Here is a 12426-nt window from a genome sequence, read left to right on the forward strand (position 1 = left end):
ACTCTTTCTTGAGTGGTAACAGTCCCCCTCATTTTGTATGTACAGTTGGGACTATGTTTGCCGGTGTGCGTTGCTTCGCACATTGTGGATATGTAGCCTGTCAGGAAGCCAAGAGGCCAACACTGTACTGTGGGACACTGTACTGACCAGACACTTGATGTGTCTAAGTGCGGTTGTGTGTGTAGGAGTAAAGCTGGCCTCCCAACGGTGAAACCTTACTGTTATGGCTTTCATCTTCCTCTTCATCCTCCTCATCCTTATACAGGATGGGTCCCTCCGAGTCCGAATCACTCATCCCCTCTTCTTCCTCCTCTTCCTCCTGCAGGGGCTGTGGCATTAACCTAGGAATGATCGTGACAGATGGTGCATCTCCAATGTAAACGTGAGGACCTGAACTCCGTTCGCCCTCCTGGTCTGCTTCCTCCTCCTCTTCATCATCATCTGGACTAACAAAACGCACACAATTATTATTTCTTTTAACAATGACAAAGATTCACTTTGAGGTCAGGGATTTGTTCCATCCCCAGTGACAATTTCAATGGAAGCCTATCTACGGAAGGTAGGTCTCTAGCGCTGTAACCCTTTCCTAGCCAATGGCTGTTTGCCTGGGGCTGCTGCCCCCCTTTTACCCCACCTTTCGTGGAAGCCCTGCTGAGCTACGAGCAAGAGTATTCAGACTTCCTTACCCTCCGGTAGCACCTTCCCTCCAGGGATGTCAACGTGCTTTTAACGTTCACGAATTGCAGCAACTGAGACAGATTATGGGTGGGATTTTCAAATGCACTTAAGGGAGTTAGGGGGTGAAGGAGCCCAAGTCAAGAAGCTTCCTTGGGTGCTTCGTGGCTAGTCCAAAACAGTGGCAGGTTGAAGGAGTTCTGCTCACAGGTCCGTGCCATAATCCCTGCCTCATCCCTCCTTCCTGAAGAGTCGGAAAGACGCCTGGCTCGGCAAGCACCAATTCAAGGAGATGCGTTGTCTGAGGCACCTGGGGCTAACCCCTTTCCCCCCCATCCCCAGCCAATCCCATATGGGGTTTCAGGGCTCAAACCTGCTGCCGAACCCAAGCAGAGAGAGTATGTGTGAGTGTGAGGTGGGGTGGGGGACTACCACATCAAATCGCAAGCAGTCTCTCTAGGTCATCAGAAGCTGGTCATGGATGAATGAAGAAACTGAGGATCTCACTTTGTCTTGTCAGTGCAATTAAATACCTAGATTCCTCTGAACTGTTTTTGATTTTCCTGCCTAGGGTACCAAGGTGATCACCACTTCTCCCAACACTCAATTCCCGGGGCACTTTCCACAATCATGGGTCTTGCCCTGGGACGTGGAGCGCAGCGTTCCCACTCCACAGTGCAGGCTGCTGTGTGCCTGTCTGCCCCCCTACCCGTCAGTGCTCCTGCACGCACAGAGTCTGTACTCACACTTTCAGCATCTCAATGGTGACTGGCAGCGACCTGGCCCGGCCCGTGGTGCCGTTGTCTTCGTAGAGGCTGTCATTTTCGAAGAGCAGCGAGTGAGCCCTGTGCGACCCCTCTGCAGGTGGGGTAACGGGCAGGGGGCTTGTCAGCGCCTGCTGGATCCGGATGTGCAGTGGGATCTGGGGCAGCCGCGTTGGCACGTGAGGTTCTCCGAACCCCTGCTCTGTCGCCCGCTTGGGCACTTCCAGTGACCTGAGATCTTCCTGTGGAGGGGTCTCCTTGGGCAGTTCCAGGGAGAGCTGGGGTTCCATCGCAGGGCTGGAGGCAGGCAGGGGCGTACGCAGGGGCTCGGGAGGTACGTGGCTGGGCAATGGCGGAGAAGGCGACGGTGGTGGGTGAGACACGGTGATATGCACTGGTATCGAAGCGGGACGAGTAGCTGTCACTACCCTATCGCTTGGTGGTTTCGAGGCAGCAGTTGACTCAAGCGAGGGTGCCATGTTCGATGGAATGCCTCTCTTGGGTGGTAGGGGCGGGGAAGGCTTTGATGAGCCCATACCACTGTTCACTGCTTGAGACAGTTCAGCTGGAAGAGAAGAGAGATCCCACATTTTATTAGGACTTTGCCATAGCCCCGGACCCCTCACTCATCCACTAGCTGAGCCCAGAAAGCACCCAGGAGGCTACAGGGTCCAGTGGTTAGAAGCAGGCAGATTCTGACCCACGGAGACCGTGATCAGATTGCATGACCTCCTGCAGTCTCAGCTGCTCGCTCCTTGATGCCAGAGGTAACTGGGTGGCAAAGCTTCTCACTTGCTCTTCTAGCTACTAAGGTAAGAAGTCAGGACAGCAGCCAAGAGTGAGAAGGCTGGAAGAACTCCTGCTCGTCTCGCTGCTTTGCGTGGAAGGTTGGCTTGGTGAGAGTGCAACAGTAGGGTCAGCTCCAGGAATGGCAGCATTTCTTGGGCAGGTGCAGGACATGCAGATCAGTATGCTGCTCACTTAGCAAAGGAATGAATGCAACCAGGGCACTGTGTGTCTGCACTTACAGCCATCACCCAACAACGGAATCTGATACAACATCCCCAACAAAACCCTGGACTTACAGCTTTTCCCTTCATACACCACTTTTAGGGTATTGCTATTTGAAGACAAAAGTCAGTGGGACTGAAACGCTAACATGCTCACACTCAGTTTAGCTGTCAGAGCTAGCCACAGAGAACATTACTGCCAGCCACTCCTCGCCAGCATGCAAATGCTTTCCCTACGCCACGTGGACTCAACACTGGGTCACCATAAACCCTGTTACCAGCTTACCCCTCATCTATGGTTCTACTGTGGTCACTAGTATCTAAGGCAGAGCTGATGTCATGAATCCTCATGCGTCCAGAAGGGTTTATAGGACCCATGAAATCTACAGCTGGGGAAGTCCCTCCCCAATTTGTGGGGCAGGCCTGAACTTAACGCAGGGGTCTGTGCTGTTTGATGCTGATCAAGGAGAGAATGACAAGAACAATGTGACTAGGGGAAGAGGGCTGGGGCCCAAATGTAATGTACCCCATCCAGAAAATATAGTCTTCAGTAGTGGCTCCCAAAATTGGCAACCTCACACTTGGTATGTCACTTCCGTCCTACAGGAGAACACCCAGTGTTTAAAAAGGACATTGGACTCTTGCTGCAGTGCAGAGCCCCGCAGTGGGACTGGGATCCCATGGGTCCCACAGGACCCACTGCCATAATAGCGGGAGCAGGTGGGAGTGGGATTAATAAAGTCATGCACCAGGCTCTTTGGCAGTGGCTTTTTGGCCTTTAATATTTATGCAGTAGCAGCTTCTTAGGGTCGAAAGGTTAATTTCCCTCCTACCAAACTGCTTGGAAAACATCAGTTTTCATCCGTCTCTGCTTGTTTTCACCACCACAGTCACATCTGTATCAACGTATTCCCCAGATCTGGAACACGAGCTACTAGTCCAGTGGTGCTGCAGAACCACAAAAGGCAGCAAGGGATGAGGAGATTGTGCTTTTTTGGGAAGACTACAGTAATACAGAGGTGGACACGTTTTCCAGATGTTTAGAATTTACAGACTTTTCCCTTACAGATTAAGGCCAGGATCCTGTCTAGTGCTGAATGTCCTCAGCTCCCACTGACTTCTGCTTTCAGTGCTGCTCAAAGCCACACAGGATCAGCCCTAAGAGATCAGGTTTGGGTACTAAGAGCCTCATTCTGAGAGGAGCCAAGGAGCCAGCACCTCCCATAAAAGGGAGTTAGAAAAGCAGAGCACCCACAGGACCAGGCCCTACTGCAAGGGTGCTGTGAATCCAATCTGTCTCCCTTCACGAGCAAGGCAAAGGGGTCTCTCTCACTGGGCTAAAAATTAGTTTCACTGCACCCAGGACAGTACAAACTCCTCTGACCCAACATAGAAGCCAACATATTACTCTAGTAAAGGCTAAATTAGCCACTTTGCTGTGAACGACACAGCTGCTCCTGCCTCGCGTGGCCTTGACAGAATCCATGCATACACTGTGAACTGCGGTTGGGTAAAAGTTCGTTATGCATTTCCTGAGCCCTATCCTGCCGCGAAGTGCCGTTTAAGAGGCCAGCGGCATAGGAGCCTAACGTACGGAATGAGAAAGCAGAGATTCATAGATTCTAGGACTGGAAGGGACCTCGAGAGGTCATCGAGTCCAGTCCCCTGCCCGCATGGCAGGACCAAATACTGTCTAGACCATCCCTGATAGACATTTATCTAACCTACTCTTAAATATCTCCAGAGATGGAGATTCCACAACCTCCCTAGGCAATTTATTCCAGCGTTTAACTGGGCACCACATTTCAAGAAAGATGTGGAGAAAGATGGAAGAGACTGGTTACGTTAGCCACATTCACCTCATTCCAGTGCGGGGCCGTTCCCTTCCATTTTGTGCTCTGTCACCTAGTTTTTATTCTGTCAATCAATGGGGCTTTCACCAGTTCCTTTGGGAGCCTATTCCCCAATCTCACCATTGGGTAACACTTCTTGACATTCAGACTGTATGTTCCTTTGCCTAATTCAGATCCATTGTTCCTAGTTATACCTTTACTAGGTGTTAAATATTTTCTTCCCCTCCTTGGTGTTTACACCATCCAAACACACGTCCCTTCAATTTCACCCTTTAGTGAAACGATGCAGGCTTGATACTGCAGAATGGTTAACTCCAATCCTGCTTTCAATCCTTTTGTATCAGAACCCACAGCATCGTGTTGAGCATTGAAATGTAGGTCTGTACAGAGTACAGTTGTGAAATCGGTTGCTGTTTGGATGTGGATTCTCAACAGGCAAAGCAAGCAAAACAGGTGCCGAGCTCTTCAGCTCTACTTACAACTCCTCTCACTCCCTCCACACCCTCTGCCATAGGTGTCTGAGGCCCTACCCTGGGGATAGCAGCAGGATGACACTTTGCTGTCTTTCATTACATTTTTTTCTCAGCGCTATCTGCAGTTAGTGCTGGGGCATTTCAAATACCACCCATGTTGTGTGCAAGCAGCTTAAGCAAGCAAAGAAGGTATTTCCTTGCATGCACAACAGGAACAGTCAGACTAGTTTTGTCGTCCGGCAAACAGCAGTTTAATACCATGCAAAGTTCAACTGTAAAACCTGCTAGAGCAGAGAGCATCCCAGAGCAGAAAAAACTGAATTATTTGGTTCGTATTTATTTTTTCGTCTGGAGAAGTCGTGTTATTTGCTTGTGGAAACGAAAGCACTGACCTAAGCCTACTGCAGATAGTCCCGCGCTGGCTTTCTCTATACAGCTCTGCCAATGCCTCCCAAACAAGACCTGCATAAGCCCAGCCACCACTATTCTAGAGATGGATTCATTCCACAGCTCTGCCCATCCATCTCAGTCCTGATCTGTGGCCCTCCCTGCTGCTCCTGTCCAAAGACTAGTGACAGAGCTGTGTAATGGTTATGAGATAGGGATTGTCCTTTAACAGCTTCATTCAGTCCACTTAACACATTTCACTTGTGACTTATTCAAGATTTAACCAAGGCATCTGAGACCAATACTTAATATTGGGCTAACTGCGTGGCAAGAATCTCCCCCCAACATGTTCTGTTAAAACAGGTTTGAAAATAGATGCATTGAATTCTTTATTTAACCAGCACTGGGAAGAATCAGCTCTTAATTTACGTTTTAGTGCTCTAGGGTTTGCCCGATGAGCAGCCTGAATTTCTCCATTTATCCACAGCAGCAAGGGGGGCATGCTTCCCCAACTTCCCTGCCTTGCCAATGCACTTTGAGGAAGCACCTCAAGAAGTAAGGGGGCAGTTCAGACTCCACAGTCCACTCCGAGTCCTTTGCCACGCTGCTGCAACTGGCAACAATGGCACCGATCCGTGCCAAATACCACAGTGATTTGTCATGTGGGTATTTCCCACTGGGACTTACCAGTTCATTAGGACACCAAACGGCTGTAACCATAAACTTCCACTGATCATATAAACTGGTGATTTACAGGTGAAAGTCTTCTAAGACCCTCTAACAATCCCAAGCCTTCCAGTCCAGCACAGCTGATAAGTTCCCACATTGGTCCCAGATTAAAGACACTTTATTACAATAGTGATTTTTAATCTCAATCACTACCCTTAACAGAAAAACTAGAGACTGCCTCTCTTGATCAGCTGCTGGATACATCTGTGCTAGGCAGATTGTTCAGTTTGTAGTGCCACTTGAAAGTAATTAACATTTGCCCTGTGCTGATGGGACCAGCACCAACAGGGCTCACCCAGTTTCCACGCCTGTCCAGTGGTCAAGCTTTGAAGATCCTTGATTAGCTCACAGGCATTCGAGACATGTTACTGTATTAACACAGCAACACAAATCTTCCCTTCCAAACAGAGTTTGCAATCTCAAAGAACGAACGAAAGAGCCTCCTAGGTTTGACTGACAGCCACTTGCAAAGAGGCAGACACTTACCTATTAAAGGGTTGCTATTTCTGTTCACCGGCTTCGGGGGCGGGATGGGGGGCTGTTTGGCAGGCACCACGTTGGTTGTACTTGTGGTAGCAGTAGTGTTAGTGCTGGCAAGAGCAGGGGGCACAGTCCTGGGGGCTGGGCAAGGGGCGACTGTGGAATTGACCGTCTTTGCTATGCTGGTGGCGGCAGTAACAGTAGAGGAGGATGCAGTCCTTGTAGTGCGGCTGGCAGGGACAGGATCCCTCGCCTGCACATCACTTGCCTCCTGCGAAGAGGATAAGGGTCTTTTCGGAGGAAGCAAAGGCTGTTTGGGTGCATGCGGCTCATGAGGAGGCTCCATTTCTGAACTGGGATTGCTACTGGATGAGCCTGCAAAAGGGAACACAAAACAAGTGCTTATAGAGATTGGTGAACGAGGGGACCCAGGAGACGAGACTTCAAAACAGATATTTCTTTGTGAGAAACTGAAGCAAGCCGGATTTCCTACCTGGTCTTTTCTTTGGTTCCTCAACTGGAACAGACTTTCTCAGACTTGATTTCTTCCCAACCTCTTCCTCCAGGTGGGCCAGGTTTGACATCCCAGAACCACCAATGGGGACTGTATGCCCATTCTTCAACGCAGTATGGCTGAGTTTGTCTGGTTCCTCTCCATCTGTGAGGGGATGGGGGTGAGGAATGAACAGAAAACCATCAGAAAAGGCAAAAGATACTGAATACTTAGTCCTGCCATGAGAGCAGGGGGCTGGACTAGATGACCTCTCAAGGTCCCTTCCACTTCTATGATTCTATGATCTGAAGTCTGATGATACACACCTATCGGTAGGCAGTGAACTGGCAACAGATTGCCAATGACTGTCTATTTAAAAATCTGCAAGTATCCACAACACTCCTTTTACTTCTGGAATATCTGGTCCTAGAATTACTTTCTGCATAAAATGGCACATGGTAACATCAGCACCAAGTTAGTTTGGAGCTCTTGATTTCAACAACAATGTGCTAAAGACAGTATAGGGCCTGATCTCCTGTAACTCTGGTTTATTCCAACAATCTGTTTATTCCCCCTCCCCCCCATCAGTCTCCCATACAATGGGCTCATTTACAAAGGAACATATTTACAAGGTTCAAAGATAGGATGGCCTTCAAGGCCAGCACTATCCCATGATCAGCAATCCAGCAGCAGTTGCAATCAAGCTCTTGTAGCCTTCTGCATCAGCTTACTTGAAGGGCTTTCTAATGAATCCCTGTACTCTGCTACGTTACAGAACTCAAAATGTTGGCCAGGTTTCCACTGTAGGTACAATAGATTTGTTTTGAAGACAAGATTCATTCAGTGTTCCCGGGGCACTGATACCTTCCATACTGGTTTGTACATGGCATTCCTGCAGCATTTGCCCTGGAGAATGATGAGCAGCCCCAAACATTTGAACAATGGAGAAGAGGAGTTTCCTTAAATGAAGTCCCATCTCTCCTACCTTCCTTTCTGATTGAGGTCCAGTACGCGTTTTCATACCCTTCGTCAACCTTAATCCTCACTACTTCTTACCATGTCTTCTAGAGCAGTGTTCCCTAAACTCTGAAAGTTGAGCATTTCTTCAGGAAAACAAAGCCAGCCGCACACCCTTTCAGCCCTGCCATATAGTATTACAGAAGCTCTCCCCACCAGAACGCTGTGCACACAAGTGCTTATGTCGGTGTAATTTATGTCACTCCAGGGGGTGATTTATTCACACCCAAGTGACATAAGTTTTGCTGACATAAGCTGTAGTGTAGACCTAGCCTTAGTTGTCACCCATTTGATTGATGGGACACGTTTTTCACTCTCAGCTATTGTTTCAAGCTCTCTGAGAACTCAGGCAGATGTTGCTGTGTTGGTTAAATTTGCTTAAGCTTGGTCTACCCTTAAAAGTTAGGTTGACATAGCTATGGTTCTTCACATCCCTGAGCAACCTAACCCCCAGCATAGGCATGGCTAAATCAATGGAAGAATTCTTCAGTCAACCTAGCCACCACTGCTCAGAGGTGGATGACCTATGCTGATGGCAAAACCTCTTCTGTCGTCGTAGGAAGGGTCTGCAGCATGGCACTCCAGCAGCATAGCTGTGCCACTGTTGCGCCAGTAGTGTAGACATGGCCTTAGTGTTTTTATGGTTTTCTTTGCAAACATGAGACTAATTTTAAAACTGAAACCAGGACTCTGGAGGACAATCCGGATGGCCATCTGACTAGTCCTTCGTGCCCTACGTACGAGTTCCCTCACACAGGGAAACGCTGTCCTAAAATCTGCCTATCATCTCCCTTGGTCAGTTCCCTAGATATTACACCCCCCTGCCCCGCCTCAACTATTCAAACTCTCTCCTTATGCCTTCTCATATTCTCCAGGTTCTGGTATGTACAGGATGCTGCGGCTGGCTCTCTCATTCTCACCCCCAGCCATTTCAATTCCAGTGGCTTTCCATAATCTAGTTCAAAATGGTCGTCTTTGCTTTTAAAGCCCTCCATGAGCTTCAGCCAGCCTGCCTCAAGGAATCTGTCTGCTGTCCTTGCTCATCTGGTACTCACTCCCTATGTCCCCACTGTGGATAAACCACCTTCTCTACACCTCTTCCCCACACAGCCCTACTGTATCTGCCACAACTCCAGCTATTTTCACATCCCGGCCAGCTGCTCTCCTTTATTTATGTTACAATTTAGAGTTTTGCCTGCACTGTTTGCAATTCGTAAGGTGAATACTAGACACAATGCAGCTGTGTAGAACTGAATTAAGGACAGCAAAGAAGTTTATTAAAATGAGCCACTGAGACCTGAATGTCAGAACCCACAAGCCAGCAGAGCGTATACAAGTGGGTAAAAACTTTTTCTGCTCTCTCCAGAACACTTATCTTTCAGAAAATACACTGATCTTCTCAGTGCAGGATTTAAAACGCGACCAACTGTGGAAACCTCCCACTGACTTACAACAAAAATATCAGCGAGTCAATCTCCAATTTCTGTGATTTAAAATCTGTCCACCTGACAGGGCTTGCCTGGTCCCACATTTTATTTCTAGCACTTTGTTTAATCTTATTGTAACGGTCTTCTCCACTTCCTAACCCAGGTCATGTGACTGCAGCCAAAACACAAAATTCCACCTCTTACCTACACTCCTGCATGCCACCCCCTTGTTACACCTCGGAACACTCTCCCCGTCTGCCATCTCTCTCTCGGGAAATTTATATCCAACCTACGTTTTCGCTTCCTCAGTTTCATCCCATGACACCTCATTACACACCTTTGAACACACAAAATTCCTCCCTTAACTTGGTGTTCACAAGGTTCAAATACTTGTGGACTACTTCAGTCATATTTCATCCTGTTTCACTAGAATCTTTCCTCATGGGTTGTTTTAATCATTTTTTGCTGCTTTTCCTACAGTCTGGCTACAATTTTCTGACAAGGAGGAGCCCAGAAATGAATGCACCATTACAGGCCTGTCTCAGAGGCATGTGAAAGACACCTATCACCTCCTTGATGGAATGTCTCTGCACAAGCAGCTCAAAAGCCGTACTGAATTTTTGTTTCCTTTCATTTGGCCTTGCAGCCCTAGAAACAAATCAAATTCAACATTATAGATAGCCTATTTCTCACTGGGGCTAGGATATAAACTGAAACATGATCAGAACAACCTGGAGATTATAATGAGCATGAACGTGAAGGAGAGGAGCATGGAGGGATGGTACCAAAGATACAAATCTGTGCAGAGATACAAATATGACAGAGACACGACAGGAAGCGACACAGAATTCCCCTGCCGGCAGCAGACAGGAAGATGCATAAGAACACGGAATGCTTATCTTAGGAATTTCTTCATTACACTGCTTTCCTAGCTAGGTGCAGGAGTCAGACAGGGAGCGTGTGCAAAGGACAGACAAGGGACGGGAGGGCACGTTTAGCAAACAGCCTTTAACTTACTGTATTTTATTTTTTAAAGGTGCAACAACAAGGGTGGGTTTATGTCAGCGGCAGACCAGCTACACAGAACACAGATAGGCGGATGACAGGTTCATTTGCAAACTCACCCTGCTCAGGGTCTTCCAACAGAACCCCTCTTTTAACCAGCTCCTCTCTTGGCTTTCGCATAGAAATCTTTCGTTCTAAAACTGATATTAAATTGAAAAAAAGCACTCAGAAAACAGGGCAAGAGGAGGGTTTCAAAAGAATGGGTTTTAAATGTATTGGCTCTGTGGATGAAATAAAACTGGCTCAAGTTGCTGCATTTTGCATGGAGGAAGAAGAGGGAGGGAATTAAAAATAACCTATATTCACACACCAGAATATAATGCTAGCGAAGTGAACAGTCATTCCTCCAACCTAAGCCTCGTTGGAGACGTTTCCTTTCAACTAAGAAATCTTGCATCTTTAAAACTCTTCCGAATATTGTTTTCTACAGTTAAAAGATGTTTAAGCTGAGGTTTTAAGAAGCCAGTGGCTGAGGCCTCTGATCAGTGAATTTGTTGTCCCATCACTGGCAAAGAATTAAGCTTTGATCCCAAACATGCCAGCACTGGGACGCAAGGCTTCAGCCAGCCTCTGCAGCTCACCCATAGCTGCTACTGCTCTGATGGCTAATTGCAAAGGATGAAACAAGTTGGCATGTGCTTCCCCAGTGGGGAAAAGTGTTTAAACCAAACTTCAAGACCAGCACCAAGCCTGATGCGTTACCTTCTGAAGTCTCCTTGAATTTGTCACTGCTTTTCTTTTTCCTCCACTTCCAAGGTTTGAAAATCTTGCCAAAGCCGGAAAACTTGCTTTTCCTCTTGGTGGGGGGTGTGGTGTCTCCAGATTCCAGAACATCAGCCCCCATCCCCATGTCAGATGGTGGATGATCCACTTCCTCAGCTACACAGAAAGAAAAAGCAAAGTCACGGATCTATTCCAGTGAAACAGTCGTGAGGTCCCTCCTTGCCAGCCCCCTGCCAACCCACCCATGGATACCGGGAAAGTGATAAGCAGTGAGTGATGCAAATTCATGCAGAGGAGATAGCAAGACTCCATGCCTTCACATAACCAGTCAGTATTGAACAGGAGTAGGGAAGCAATCGAGTGAAGTTTTCAGTGCTAACAGGCTAAAGACATACCGCGATGTGTTAAAAATCCCTCAAGTGTAACTGCAAAAAGAACAGGAGTCCTTGTGGCACCTTAGAGACTAACAAATTTATTTGAGCATAAGCTTTCGTGGGCTACAGCCCACTTCTTCGGAGGCAAGTCTAACTGTGACTTAGTTAATATTTGTACAGTGCTATAATTTAGCCCTGGGAGCACAAACAAAAAGCTTTATTGCAGTCTCTTGATCTCAGCTGGAAGCAACTGCTCCGGACACAAGTAGTTACATGAATAAAATACCTTCTGTACTATAGCATGGCAGACTTCCATGACTGTATTTAGACAGAACCTACTGAAGTTATCAGCCCATCTCAACGGCTGTATACAATAGAACTGATTTCCACTCCCCACCCCCATAACAAGCTAACAGTACCGGGCCAAGAGTAACAAAAACTCAGGAAAGCAACACAATGAAAGCTTGCACTCCACCTAGTGTACTGGAATTCCCAGGAGAACGCAGCAGGAGAGGATATACTTATGGAACATAGTTCTGTATCAAAAAAGCCTCCTTATGAGGCAAGTTGTGAAGAGTGATTTGAACATAAAACATCAAGATATGCCAGTCACCTTTCTTGCTTGCCTGGAGTTTGCAATTTTGCTGGAACTTACTAGGGGAAGGGGGAATTCACAATCCACAAAAGCCAGTTGGGACTTTCAGCAGCCTTGCTTCGTATTGAAGATCGCTAGTGATCTACTTCATGGTCATAATTTATAGGCTGAGAATCCCTGGCCTCTAGCTATATGTGACTTGGGAGCACCCAAGTCGCTCTGCACGACACCGGGATGGTACCCAGTATTGGGAATAGAGAGCCTTACAAAGGGCTTGTCTACACTTAAAACACTATAGCATAGACCTACCTACGCTGACAGGAGGGGTTCTCCCATCAGCCTACAGAATCCACCTACCAAG

The 12426-nt window shown here is 47.6% G+C and overlaps 1 protein-coding gene across 5 annotated transcripts in view; it reads right to left on the bottom strand.

Moving 5' to 3' along the window:
- PHACTR4 (phosphatase and actin regulator 4) overlaps positions 1 to 12426 on the bottom strand; it is a 61219-nt gene that overhangs the window by 8817 nt on the left and 39976 nt on the right. For 4 of the 5 annotated variants that reach the window (XM_024203358.3, XM_024203359.2, XM_024203357.3 and 1 more), the window contains 6 exons: positions 11076 to 11252; positions 10433 to 10513; positions 6865 to 7029; positions 6378 to 6746; positions 1422 to 2004; positions 220 to 446 (listed from right to left, as the gene is read on the bottom strand). In XM_024203358.3, the coding sequence (XP_024059126.2) occupies positions 220 to 446; positions 1422 to 2004; positions 6378 to 6746; positions 6865 to 7029; positions 10433 to 10513; positions 11076 to 11252 (1602 nt within the window). The remainder of the gene's footprint in view (positions 1 to 219; positions 447 to 1421; positions 2005 to 6377; positions 6747 to 6864; positions 7030 to 10432; positions 10514 to 11075; positions 11253 to 12426) is intronic. The other variant, XM_024203362.2, reaches the window with a different exon arrangement.

The sequence above is a fragment of the Terrapene carolina genome, unplaced genomic scaffold, assembly GCF_002925995.2.
Source record: "Terrapene carolina triunguis isolate 2854851 unplaced genomic scaffold, T_m_triunguis-2.0 Scaffold236, whole genome shotgun sequence".
NCBI classification, from domain to species: Eukaryota; Metazoa; Chordata; order Testudines; family Emydidae; genus Terrapene; species Terrapene triunguis.